Below are 13,817 nucleotides of genomic sequence, written 5' to 3'. Positions count from 1 at the left end.
TAAGGCTTGGAAAGGACTCAGCATAGTATGTAATAAACCCAGCATATAATAAACACTCAGTGAAAGGTAGCTGCCATCAACATTAACAGAATAACAAATTCTAGTTTTCTTCCTCCAGACTCTCAGTATTTCTTCTGCTTCATCAAACAAGTTCTGCATTTTGTTCTCAATGTCCCCCAATAAAGAAAGGCGTCCCTTCCCTGAAATGGCCATCCTCCACCCGTTTCTTCCTAAAGCATGCAAAGGTCTGGTGGGCAGATCTCTGAGTCTAAGTGAAAGTGATACACCTGCACCTGACCAACAGAGTCCCTGCCACTGGACAGTCCACGGCTGACCGAAACACGAGCAACTGCAGCGTGCTGGAGGGCAGTCAAGGAAATGGGCCGGAAGCTCCTAGTTACAGAGCACTAGATAGAGAGGGTCTTTGCCACCTCCTTATACACAACCTCCTTTGACAATGGATGGTTTCCCTGAAATCAAACATTTCTGATGTCATTTAGCTGAAGTGGTATAACTGGGCCCCTGTGCTTTCTACTACATTACTTCTTCTGACATACTTTCTTTGGGAGGAACAGGTTCCAGGAGGCTGGGCCTTAAATGGAAAACTGAGAATGGCATGAGATGCAAACTCGAAGGCCATTAATTACTGTTACACTGCACATGCATGCAATTAAATGGGTCCTAGAGTTAAGATCTGTCCTTTCTGGGGAGTGGCTTATCATCTCCTTCTCTAGCTCAGACCCAAGAAGCAATCAAAAGGGAAACGACAATCAAACAACAAAGGAAATGTCTAGTAAGGAGAATGAAGTCCTGTTAAAGATTTTGTTTTGCTTTCATCAACAGAACATCCTGTTATCTCTCCCTTCTCTCCTGGGTCTGGACTTGGTTAACACCTTTTGAGCAACAGCACATACATCTGTCCTCTCAGTTACTCATCATCACTCCCATGTAGGTAAGACTGATTCTAACAAGTACAGGACAGCCAAGTCATGAACTGGGTTTTCTTACTCAAGAGACTTCCTTGCCCACACTGACTCCTCAATTTATAAAAATGTTAGATGGGGAAGTGATTTCCACGCAGCAGAGCTAGAATCTGAAACAAGGTCACTTGACATTAAGCCCAGCATTTGTGCCACAGCTCCAAGAGCTGACTCTCAATGCTGTGCCAATGGGAAGGTGCACAGAAGCTACTGGACTGACACAACCAGGGTCCTCCAATGACACCACACTTGCTGCACAATCACCCTACTTACATAAGCACATGGGCAGAGAATATCTGGTGATAATAAACTTAAAGCCAGACTTCCACTTCTGGTCATGAAGGACTAACCCGAACCAGATTTACCCTCCCACTGTAAACAAAAAACTGGACAAAATATATGAAACTACTACTTGCTGACACTGAAAACAATAAATGCAGAACTATGGTTCATGGGAGAAAGGAAATAGGCAAGGTGAGTCCTACTAACACCCTGGGTTTCTACCTAGAGGTACATTCTGGACCAAAGAGCAGTGTGAAGGGTTCCAAACAGCATGCCTCAAAGGGTTTAAGGAGGCAGAGTTAGAGGGTCAGAGATGCCGAAGTGGCTAGAAGCCACAGGGCAGAAATCTGGAGGTGAGAAAACTCCAGAACTGCTAATAAGGTAGTAGAGGAGATAAAATGAAATAATAAAAATACCCAATTAAGCCAAAGAAGGCAGAAAGGAAAACAATAAAAAGCAAAAACAACAAATAGAGAAATAGCAAGGTGGTAGACTTAAACCCACCGTATAAATAATTATATAATATGTAACTGGTCTAAACATTCCAATTAAAAGGAGATTATCAGACTGAACCAAAAAAACAAGGTCCAACTATATGCTGGCTACAAAACCCCATTTTAAATATAAAGACACAGATACGTTAAAAGTAAAAGGATAGACTAGGATATACCAAGCAATACCATGACAGCTGGAATGGCTATATTAATATCAGAGTAGATTTCAGAACAAAGAGTATTACCAGAGGCAAAGAGGGACACTTCACAACAATACGAGTGACTCCATTAAGTAGGCAGTAATCTGGAGTGTATTCATAAATTCAAATTACAAGAAACAAAAACTGACACAACTGAAAGGAGAAATACATAAGTGCACAGCGTCACTGACTTTCTCACTGCTCTCTCAGTAAGTGACAGAACAAAGAGAAAACCAGTAAGCCTATGCAAGATTTAAACAACACTCAATCAACTTGACTGAAGCTACCTTTACAGAACACTCCACCCACAACAACAGAGTACACATTTCCAAGTGTGTGCGGGACATTCACCCAAACAGACCATATGGAAGGCCCTAAAATAAGCATAACTATGTTTTTAAAACATTAAAATCAGAAAGAATATGTTCTCTGATGACAACTGAATTAAATCAGAAATAAAAGAAAAATTTCTGGGACAAATCCCTAACAGCTGAAAATTAAACAACACATGACTAATTAACTCAGAGAATAGAGAAGAAATCACAAGAACTGAATGAAGATAAAAACACAATACATCAAAATGTGGGATATGCAGCTGAAATAGTGCTTCAGGGAGATTTACAACTTTAAGTGCTTAGTTTAGAAAAGAATGAAGGTCTAAAATCAATATGATCAAGTTTCCTCTTTAAGAAGTTAGAAAAAGAGCAAATTAAACTGAAATAAAAGTAGGAGATAATAAAAAGCAGAGTCAATGAAACAGAGGGAAAAACAAAAACAAAAAAACCCAAAGGCTCGGTTTTGAAAAGATCAACACAACTGATAAATTTCTAGTTAGACTGATTAAGGAAAAAGGGAAAAGACACAAATTACCCACAACAGGAATGAAAGAGAGGAGATTTCAACAGTTCCTATAAACATTACAAGAATAAGGAAATATCAATGACTTTATACCAATATATTTAACAACTAAGATGAAATGGACAAATTACTTGAAAGATTCAAATTATAAAAATGGACACATGAAGAATTAGAAAATTTGAAAAGCTCTGTATCTGAAAATAAATTTGAGTTCATAATTAAATAATTTCCTGCTAAGAAAACTCCAGGCCCATGTGGCTTGACTACAGAATTAAAGATCTAATCAAGGAATAATCCTACATAAAGACCTTTAAAAAACAGGAGGAAACACTGCCCAGTTCATTTTAGAAGGCCAGCATTCCCAGTATCAAAGCGAGACTAAGACATTAAAGAAACTCCAGACAAATATTCCTCAGGAATACAAAAATCCTTAATACAAATAAAAGTCTCTTTTTTTTTTTAAAAAGGGAACTCCAAGATTCCTAGGAATGCAAAGTTTGTATACACTAGAAAATCAATTTACTTCACTGTACTAACAGAATTAAGGAGAAACAGCAAATAATCACTTCAAGTAACGCAGGAAGAGCATCTGACCAAATTCAACACCCATTCATGACAACTGGTAGCTAACAGGAAGAAAGGAGAACTTCCTCAACATGGTCTATGAAAAACCTACAGCTAACATTTGGAACAAGGTGATGGGGGACACTCTCACCATTCAACATTGTTCCAAAAGCCCTAGTCAGTGCAGAAAGGCAAGGGAAAAAAGGCAAATGACTTGAAAGGAAATAAAACTGTTTTTATTCAGAGATGCTATGACTGTGAATGTGAAGAATCCTAAAAAGTAAACAAAAAAGCTACTAGAATCATAAGTGAATTAACCGAGGTCACAGGATACAAGGTCATGTAATCAATTGTATTTCTAGAGACTAGCAATGAACAATTGTGAAACAATATCCTTAATAACATTAAAATATATGCAAGTCTTGTAAACTGAAAACTAAAGTTGAAATTGAAAAAGAGCTACATAAATGAAAATTATAATGTATTTATGGATTACAAGTTTCAATTACTGTTCAGATGTTAATACTTCCCAAGCTGACTTACAGATTCACTACAACCTCACTCAAAATCCCAGATAGCTTTTATTTCTAGAAGTTGACAAACTGATTCTAGTATTTATAAAGAAATGCAAATGACTCAGAATAGCCAAACTATGTTGTAAAAAGAACAACAAAGTTGGAGGATTCACATGCTATGATGATGGGAGGGCCACAGCAGTTAAGACTGTGGTCCTCCGTAAGGACAGACATAGACATCAGTGAAGCAGATACAGAATCGAGGACACCCATAAGAATAGTGTCAAATAATTTTCACAAAAGAAGCCAAAGTAATTCAGCGGGGAAAGCTGAGCAACCTGCTCAAGGTCAGAGGACTAGAATGCAGTGAAGCCAAGAACTCCAATTCCAGCAGGTGGTCTCCTCAGCCTGTTTCCATCACTCTCACATCACACTGTCTCAGTGTGGAAAGCAACCAGGCCAGAGGGGACTCGGACGGGGTCCCATCAGCCCTGGGCCAGGTGCCTCCCACAGGCTCCCTCTCAGCCTGCAGCACCAGCGTCAGGTCTGGGTGTTACTCCCATTTCACAGAGAAAGCTTGGACGGGGTCACCTAGGGACTCAGCGGCTGACCAAGAATTTCTCCATAGCTGTTGTGTGACAGGTAATAAAAGTGAGAGCAGAGGAACAAGAATGATATAAAATCCACTGGAAATAAACGAGCGTTCTAGAAATCCTATCCACCACGTACCAGGGAGCTTTTCTCTGGGATGCAGAAAGGGAAGAGTGAAAAGGCATGAGGTTCTTTCAAATATCTGAGTCCCTGAAGTCAAGGAAAGGTTGGAGGACCCCACATCCCTCACTTCAGAACCTAGTTGATTTTCAGTGATGATTCAAAAGAAATGAGACTAATTTGGAAGGGGACTTTAGTGTGAAAAGGTCTGTCTACTCAGCACTGTCGATGGCCGAATGATTGGACCCCAGTCTGACATTCCTGAGTCCGAAAGGCGGCAGGGGTCCTGCTCCTCTGAGCCACGTTAGGAGTGTCAGGTCAGTTGGGTTTCAATCTAAGGGCTCTGCCACTGACAGTGTCACTGTGTAAGATATTTAACCTCTTTTGGCCTCAGTTTCCTCAATAGTAAAATGGAGGTCGTAACTGTATCCCTTACACAATATGGCTTGTTCTGAGGATGTGACGGTAAATACAAAGCACTTAGAGCAGTGCCTCATTGCTCACTAAGTGCTTAAGAAACGTTCTCTGTCAGGCATCAGTGTCTGGTCTTCCTCAGCTTATATTTTTGATGCAGTTATGTCATCAAGTCATAGCTTCTCGTTCCATATTTATTTTGGAGACAGTGTGGCATCACAGAAAAAGTCTGGGTGTTCCAATTAGATGAGCCTAGGTCAGAATTCTGGCTCTGCTTCTTCTGGGGTGCCTACATCTCTCTGAGTCTCAAGTTTCATGATTGTTTAAAAAAAATCCTCATTCATGTGAGGATTCATATGGGGATGGGCTCATGTGACTGTCCTTAACAAGGGTGAGCTAAGGATAAGCGACATTACAACTTAGCAAAGTGTTCATCATAGCATCTGTCACAAAGAGCATCAGTAAATGGGAATTCATATTATTTTTACTATTTCTCACTTCTGGCATCAGGAATGTAATCTAGTTCTTTGACTACTATGTCAGGAAAAGACAACTTGAAAAAAAGTTTATACTCTTTACAAGCAGACTTCAAGAACCAAAGAAGTCTATGATCTACCTTAAACTAGTGGAACATCAATGCTACTTCTGGGCCTGTCAGACTGGCGAATGTAATGGCTCAAACTAAAAATCCACCTGGAATTTTAGCCTAAGTTGCCTCTTAATATAATTTCATTGTAGAACACAAAGCTCTGGTATAGGAGCCATTTTCTTTCCCTTTACACCTCCTTTCTGTGTGATCTACAGCTTCTAGAAGAGCTATCACTGGTATACACTGCGGCCTGCTACAGTAATTACCCTGCTCCAAGTACACCCACCTTTTTCCACTCACTTGGCAGAAATGCCTGAACGCAGAGGGGATGATTCTACAAAGAATATCAGAGGGTATGCGGGGATTCAACCTAAGGAGCAGACTGTGGTCAAGCAGAAATCAGTCAGATCTCCAGGTTCTGGTTACCTAGGGCTAATGATTCTGGAACACCCTCCTGCAAAAACTGGAAAAAGGAGTCTTCCCAGCTACCTGCAGCTATTTGTGGCTGACAATCAGACAAGCAGAGAGAACCAACACTGACTGTGCCTAATTCTTTCATTTGGTGGTGCCTTTTACATATACCAGATCATGTAAGTTTCACCGTAACCCCGGACACAGCTCTTATTCCACCTCCCCACACTTTACTTGAAAGTAGAGTAGCTGGTGTTAAAATCCAGATCTGTTCAAAATTTTGTTCCATTATTCTATTCCTAAAGAGAGGTAGTAAGAACCAGTAGACACCGCTCTCTCTCCTTGTCTTCATCTTCAAGTGTGAACCGCTTTGAGAATCTAGTGGAAGCACAAACTGCTGAAGAAATACAGTGGCACACAATATTTTCATACATCTGGTGGATGTCAAGGACCCTGTGAAGGTGACAGACCCCACAGGGCTCAACATATTATGTAAGTCCCCTGTAAACTCTCAACACCTGTGCCTACCTCTAGACCCTCAGAAAAATCAGTGGGCAGAAAAGTAATTTAAGGAGCCTGACAGGGAAATCTTAAGTCAGGTGTTGGCAAACTATGGCCCAAGCGACAAATCCAGTCTGCCACCTATTCTCGTAAACAAAGTTTTATTGGAACACAACCAGGCTCATTCATTTATTTACTGTCTACAGCTATCAGCTACTTCTGTGCCAAGGGCAGAGTTAAATAACTGCAACAGAGACAATATGGTCCACAAAGCCTGAAATATTTACTATCTATCCCTTTTACAGAAAAAGTTTGCCAACCTCTGACCTAAACCATGAATGAGAGACTGCACTTCTTCTAAGGGAAGCCTGTAGTATAGAAAATGGACAAGCACCCTGCCAGGAACACCATCATCTCAAGTTTTTAAGAGCAGGAGAAGCAGATTAAAACAGAACACCTGCCAATAGAAATGATGGATGAAATCGCGAGCTGCAGAGGCACTGAGCTTTATTACAACTGGCAACGCTTACCCGACAGGCACGAGCGATGCAGGGTGACAAAGTCTGTTCCTGTCTTAGGGGTATGGAAGTTACAATGATTAAATGCTACTGCCAATTGCAACAGCCTAAGAATTAGCCAAAAAGCCTTGCAATCAAACAGTGTTTGGAAAGGAGTTCAGGGATTGCATGTGTAAGGAAGAATGCGGTAAGGAGGGCTTAATGAGATAATCAACGACCCCTGAAGGAAAAGAAGGAAGTAGTACTGATGAGAGCAGGCTGCATCAGAAGAGGGGAACTTTGAAGGCAGGTAACTAGAACAACAAACACTAAAATTCAAGGATTTCACTTGATTAAGGGAGAGATGTTTCAATGTAATCTATCCCTTCAGACAAGTCAGACTTACGTTATCCAGGTCCTTCCGCAGGGCAATCTTGCTAGTCACCAGCTCATGGGCTAAGTCATCGTTTTCCTGTTCCAATCTCATGTTGGCTTCTTGTAGACGCCTGTTCTCCCGCTGAGGGGTAGAAAGAAACGAGTTACAGACATAAAAATCAGATGGAAATGACAAGTTCTCAAGGTTAACCCTCAAAACTGCCTGCCAAGTCCTATGGGAATCATGGGAGACGTGGCTGGTCCTGATGTGCTACCAATCAACAGGTTCCTACTTTGCCTCCACAAGGCATACTTATCTGATTCAAGTGACTGTCCAGCAGTTACTTCTTATTAATTGTGACAAAAGCCCACTGAGCTGTAACAAACTAGGCAGCTGGTTTGAAGCAAAACAGATCTTGCTTTCTCATTTACAAACTCAAACTGAAACTTAAACCTAGGATAGTGAAACTGAATTTTAAAAAGAACTCCCTGAAGCACAATTATGTGAAATGAAGGGCGGAAAGCTCTTCACATCACCTGAGACATAAGCAACAAACCTCAAATCGCTCAACGGGGTCTTCTTGTTGGGCCTGCTGTTCTCTCATGGTGTGATACTCTTTTTCGTATTTTTTCAACTTCTTCTGACTAATCTGTAGGATAAAACACAGCACAAATTAAAAAGTATCAGAGAGGGGTGGGTGCTTCAGGGCCTGCACCAAAGACCGAGACCTCTGCTGACGCAGGCACCCCCAGTCACTATGCAAGTGGTGTTTCCTGCACATAAGCCCAGGACCCAAAGGTCTGACTCAGTGACCACCGTGTCCAGGGTTCTGTTGGGGATAACTGGTTCCTCAAGTTTCCCCAAGTGTCAGAATGAACACCCAACAGATAACCCCTCCTACCTGAGTTCTAGGTCTGACTATCCTCCATCCTCCTCCTCCTCGTCATCACCACCACCCTCACTGACCATTTTATTTAGCACATACCAGCACTGCTCCAAGAGGCTTTACATCTGACCTCACAACACCTCTACAAGGTGCGGTATATTATCAGCCTCATTTTATATGCAGGTTAACTAAGGTATCAAGGAGGCAATGTAACTTGACCAAAGTCACTAAGTTAGGAGCTGGCATATCTAGGATTTGAACCCAGACTGCTAGATGCCACCCAAAGTCCAAGCTGTCACCCCCTCACTGTCCTACCACCTAGCACTTTCCTCTGTACTAACACCTTCCGTGCTGCTTTCAAACACACATAATTCTCCTGACAATTCTCCTTAAAAACACAGTTCTGCTGAGCATTCTACTTAGCCACTCTTCCACCCCATCAAACTGTCCTTTCTCTCAAGCTTTTTCTTACCAACTACTGCAAGCCATTACGCTGCTGATTCACAAATCAGACTTTTAGCCCCCCAGTTCCAGGTTAATTAGAAATCTTAGCGCTAGTCTAGTCTACCTTCCTTATTTTATGGGGGGGGGAAACTGACCCCTAGAAAGGAGATGGGACAAGCCCAAGTTTGCAGCATACTGGTGTCAGTATCTCCAGTTCTCTGTTCCACTACTGCCTTTTTCTTTAACTCGAGCCGCCTGGTGCTCCCTTCACACTGACTCTGTGGACACCTGCCCTTGTTGGGATGCTTACAGGTCTACCTCAAACAGAGCTTATTCCTGGAGTTTGGCTACTGCCCAAGGGGAGGCAGCCAGGAACATAACAGCACAATGCCCCGGCTGCTGTCTACAGAAAGATGCCCATTAAACACTTGGGGTGAGGCCACAAGCTGGAGTGGCATCCTTAAACCTAGGTCTTCTGTGGTTTAAGGCCAATGCTGGGGTAAACGTTTACTGTACATGTAGGTGATTCACAACGAAAGCACCTAAATAAAACATCAGTGTGATCCGTAAATGTATAAACAATCCTAACAGATCAATGGTAGAGGAACAGAAAATAAATGAGGCTTGTGGGCAGCAAACACTTCCCCCTAGTACTCTGTGCTGTCAGTCTGTGTAAATGACGAGGGCAGTGGATATAAGGCTCCCCCTAGTGCCCTATAAAACTGACACCAAATCCTACGAAACATCTCACAAATCTTCAGGATTCTTCAACTTTTCATTCTCATGCTGGGATAAGAAAGAATTAACATTTCCCCCAATAAACATACATTTTAAAAAGCTAATCACAAAATAATTTCTTCTACATTTCATTATCCTTTATTGTGAATGCCTCATTCTCAGAGTAAAAGGGTTGCATCTCCCCCAGCATTATAACAGCAGTTATGTGTAACAAGCGCCTGACAAATGCCAGACCCTTTACACTCATTTGGCTCTTACAGTTTTGTGATAGGATATGGACATTTTCTTTATGTGTTTCCTATGTTTTCTGCACTAAACATGAATTACTTTTATAATTAAGTTAAAATAAATGCTGTTTAAAAATAATTCTCGTAACTATTCTGAGCTTCTCTAAGACAGAGCTCTGCTCATACACAGAGCTTGCTAGGTCCAGTGTTCTGACTTCGTTACCTACTCAGGCTTGCCTTCCTGATTCTCAGCCTCACTTGTTCTCAGTCTCTCTCTTACTCCTTCCTTCCCTTTAAATACCTCACCCCTATCCTCATCACAAACAAACCCCAGTAAACATAACACTGCTTATAATGGATGGGTTCACAGCTGGTCCTGACTTCCACTGCAGGTGGCTGCATACCAGAGCCAACTAGCTTAGGCTGCCTGAGGCACAAACCCCACGAAGAAGACTGATGCCTGATACCTGAATGGGGAACGAGAGCTAACACAGCAGCAAAAACAGAAACTCAAGCATCTTTATGAGGCTGCACCCAGGACAGACCAGCACCTCTCAGCCTGCCCATCCCACTATCTGTGAATTCTCCAGGTCAGAACTGTGTCTCACTCATGGCTGTTCCCTGCCCACACACACAGAGAGTGCCCAGAAATGCTTGCTAAATTCATGAGAAATGACCCCCTCTTCTGCACTGACCTTTCTTCTAAATGGAAATGGCAACCACAGTGAACGCACACTGCGAGCCTGCTCCCCGCCTGTGCAACCCTGTGCTTGGATTCCTCCTATTCACCTTTCAGATCACAGCTCCAACATCACTTCTTTAGCGAGCCCTTCCCTGACACCCTCTCCCCTAGCAGGCCAGGCCTTTTGTTACATATTCTCATAGCATCAAGTCAATCCTCCATGGCACCTGTCCAAGTTCACAATTATTTATTTATGTGCTTACTTGATTGTCTGTCTTTCCACTCGGAAACAGGCCATGTCTGTTTTGCTTGCCACCATTATCTCTAGGGCCTACCTCAACGCTTGGAATATAAACGAGACTTAATAATCAGATGTTGAACAGATCAAAGCCAATGGCCTTCCTTTTAACCTCATAAAGATGTAAGCAGGGACATTTATTTAATCGATAGTTGAGCCCCTCAATGTGCCGTGTTCTTTGCTAGGCATTAGTGACACAGAGATATGCAAATTCCACAAGGACAAGAACTCTCACACGGTGAGATTCCTAATGGCTGGAACACAGTAAGCATGAAAACACTTAATGAAGAGACATACTCCCCACCCTTCAAAGCCCAAAGTTCATTTTACCTGTCTCTTACTTATATCACTAACATTTTAACTGAATTCAAGAAGGGAAGCTATGGAATCAGCCCAAGAGCTCTGGATCACACCCACTGTTGCTGACTCCTATCAGAAGGCTGTGGAAATCACAGCTTCATGTACAGGGGTATTTTTGCCCTCACAGAAGATTAAATTTGAAATCTGTTCTGTTTAAATGTACTTCCAGGGTTGGGGGCAGGTTCTAATAATTTCCTGGGATAAGACTGAGTCTGTAATTTAGGTAAAACTAATTTTATACCTCACTTCAATTAGCACAGTGGTTCTTAACACTGTTAGAGACAGTACCATGTTGATGGTCCCCTGAGAGCCATGGTTCCCATAAGAAAGGACAGAAGCTAACTCCACCCCCACCCACTCCCAGCAATAAAATGCATATCATTTCAGAGGGCTCATGGGCTCCCTGAGGCCCATCCACAGTTCCAGGTTAAGAAACCCTGAATCAGAAAGAAGGCGGAGACTTGGAATATGACAGTTTGATATTTTGGTAGAAGTAAAAATTTATTCCAAAACATCTCTCCCTTTGGTCACTTGTCATTACTCTGTCACAGGAATTAGATTATGTTCTCTCTTAAAACACGTGCTACTTGCCCTGGGAAAGCTGGTCCCCGATCAGCCCCTAGAACAGGCAGGGATGTCCCAGCCCACACGGATGGAGAAAGAGCTTCTGACCTGGCTGGGAGGCAGCTAGCAGAGCCTACCACTAAGAGCTTGGACAGACCAAACCTTGAGTCCTGTCTCTGCTGATGTATCACTGTGTGACTGAAGGCAAAGCTGCCTTATCTCAGCCTCAGGTTCCTCATCTGTGAAAATGTCAACAGTTCATACGAGGACTATTATTATGAGGACCACATGATATAAAGCATATACTATGAAGAGCTGAGAAGAATACCTGGCTCACAGTGAAGTCTTTATTTTTAAATAAAGGGTGGCTAAGACATGGAAACAAACCAAATGTCCATTGACAGATGACTGGATAAAGAAGATGTGGTATATACATACAATGGAATACTACTCAGCCATAAAAAGAATAGTCCTATCTGCAGCAACATGGATGGACCTGAAGATTGTCATTCTAAGTGAAGTAAGCCAGAAAGAGCAAGAAAAATGCCATATGATATCACTTACATGTGGAATCTAAAAAAGACACAAATGAACTTATTTATAAAACAGAAAACAGACTCACAGACAGAACAAACTTATGGTTACCAGTGGGTAAAGAGGGTAGGAGGGGATAAATTGGGAATTCGAAAACTGCACCTCTTAGGGAGTGATGGATATGTTAGCTATCTTGATTGTAGTAGTGGCTTCATTAGTGTATATATATATATGTATCAAAATTTATCAAATTGTACATCTGAAATATGTGTAGTTTACTGTACAGGAACCATACCACAATAAAGGTGATAGATAAACAGATAGACAGATAAGACAGATGATGGACAGATAGATAGTTTGTTACTATTTATCTGCATTCTTGTCCTGAATCAGAGACAAAGCCATCCTCTGAACGTGTGCTGCAAACAACGAGCCATTTAAACAAAGTCCATTTAACACACAAGAGCAGGAAATAGGTTGCTAATAGGAAATAGGAGTTGATTCTGAAGTCTGGCTTAAAAAAACTCTCAAAGGTCAGAATCCTTGTTGAGCTGAACTCATAGAAAGTCCAGTGTAGGTGGGTGGTTGAATGTTAGTAGCTCTGCATGAAAAGGCTGGAGTATACTGCGTGGGTGAGTGGGTGGGCAGGAAAAGGTACATTAAGGAGGTCCTGAGCCCTAAGCCCTCACTGCTAAACAGAGAAATCTGACACAAGTTCATCTTCCTTTTTCAATTATTGATTCAAAGAATCTGAGATTTACATAGGAGTTAAGATAACATGCTACCTCTACACCTACTATTTTCTTTAATCCTCAAAACAACTTTCTGAGACGGGCATAGCAGGGACTGTCCCCCTCACTGCACTGGGGAACTGAGACCTAGATAGAAAGAGGGACTTTGTCTAAACTCTAAGACCCAGTCTATTCAGTGGCAGTGCCAGCAAAAACGCAAATCTGGGGCGATTCTTGTTTCTTATCCATCTCTGTAGCAGGCCCAGCACTGAATACAGTTCTCAGCATATAAGACAATCTACAAATGCTTGTTGACTTGAACTGGCTTAAGGAGAGCAGGTGCAATTTCTCTCTCTACAACCTTGCTGTGTTAACCTACTTTGGGCCACACAACAGAGCAAAGCCAGGATGAGAGCCAAGATCTGTGGGACTCCTAGGCCTGTGCTTATAAGTACTTGAAAAAATAATCCTATGTAATTTCTGAGCCTTTTTATTTAATTTGTTCAAATAGTTCAGACTCGAACTCCCTCAAAGATCACTAAACAGAATTAGGCAGCTTTGTTCTACCATCAGAATATTTTTCTAAAACGCAAGAAGTAAATTAGCAGCAGAGGACCCAAACACAGATAAGGAGCAAGGAATACCAGCTTCTTAAAATAAAGCAAGGTAGCGAGCACTGCTATCCTTGCAACAACCAACAAAATTTAGAATTCAATGCAGGGAAAGAGAATATCCACTCAGAAGCTTCCTCATGAAATCCAATTATAAAAGGTAGAGACAATCAAAGAAGTGAAACTAGCCTGGTCTAGCTATAAGGAAAATGGAACCGAGCTACACTGCACAGAGAGTAAGTTTCGACACTGATGTGGAGACTGAGCAACCCATCCTTATACGACAAACATCACCAAAAACGGGCCAATGTAAGTGGCTCTTATCTCATTCCTTCAATCCCTCAGGCATT

At 41.8% G+C, this 13,817-nt stretch overlaps 1 protein-coding gene across 8 annotated transcripts in view; it reads right to left on the bottom strand.

The window, feature by feature from the left end:
• The window catches only part of RABGAP1 (RAB GTPase activating protein 1), a 134,593-nt gene that overhangs the window by 7,099 nt on the left and 113,677 nt on the right, over positions 1-13,817 (bottom strand). For all 8 annotated transcript variants that reach the window (XM_006205533.4, XM_072960088.1, XM_031677513.2 and 5 more), the window contains 2 exons: positions 7,949-8,041; positions 7,423-7,533 (listed from right to left, as the gene is read on the bottom strand). In XM_006205533.4, coding sequence (XP_006205595.1) covers positions 7,423-7,533; positions 7,949-8,041 — 204 coding nt within the window. The remainder of the gene's footprint in view (positions 1-7,422; positions 7,534-7,948; positions 8,042-13,817) is intronic.

Source organism: Vicugna pacos, chromosome 4, assembly GCF_048564905.1.
Source record: "Vicugna pacos chromosome 4, VicPac4, whole genome shotgun sequence".
NCBI classification, from domain to species: Eukaryota; Metazoa; Chordata; class Mammalia; order Artiodactyla; family Camelidae; genus Vicugna; species Vicugna pacos.
The sequence above is the reverse complement of the archived record's forward strand: the minus strand, read 5'-3'. Positions and strand labels throughout refer to the sequence as shown.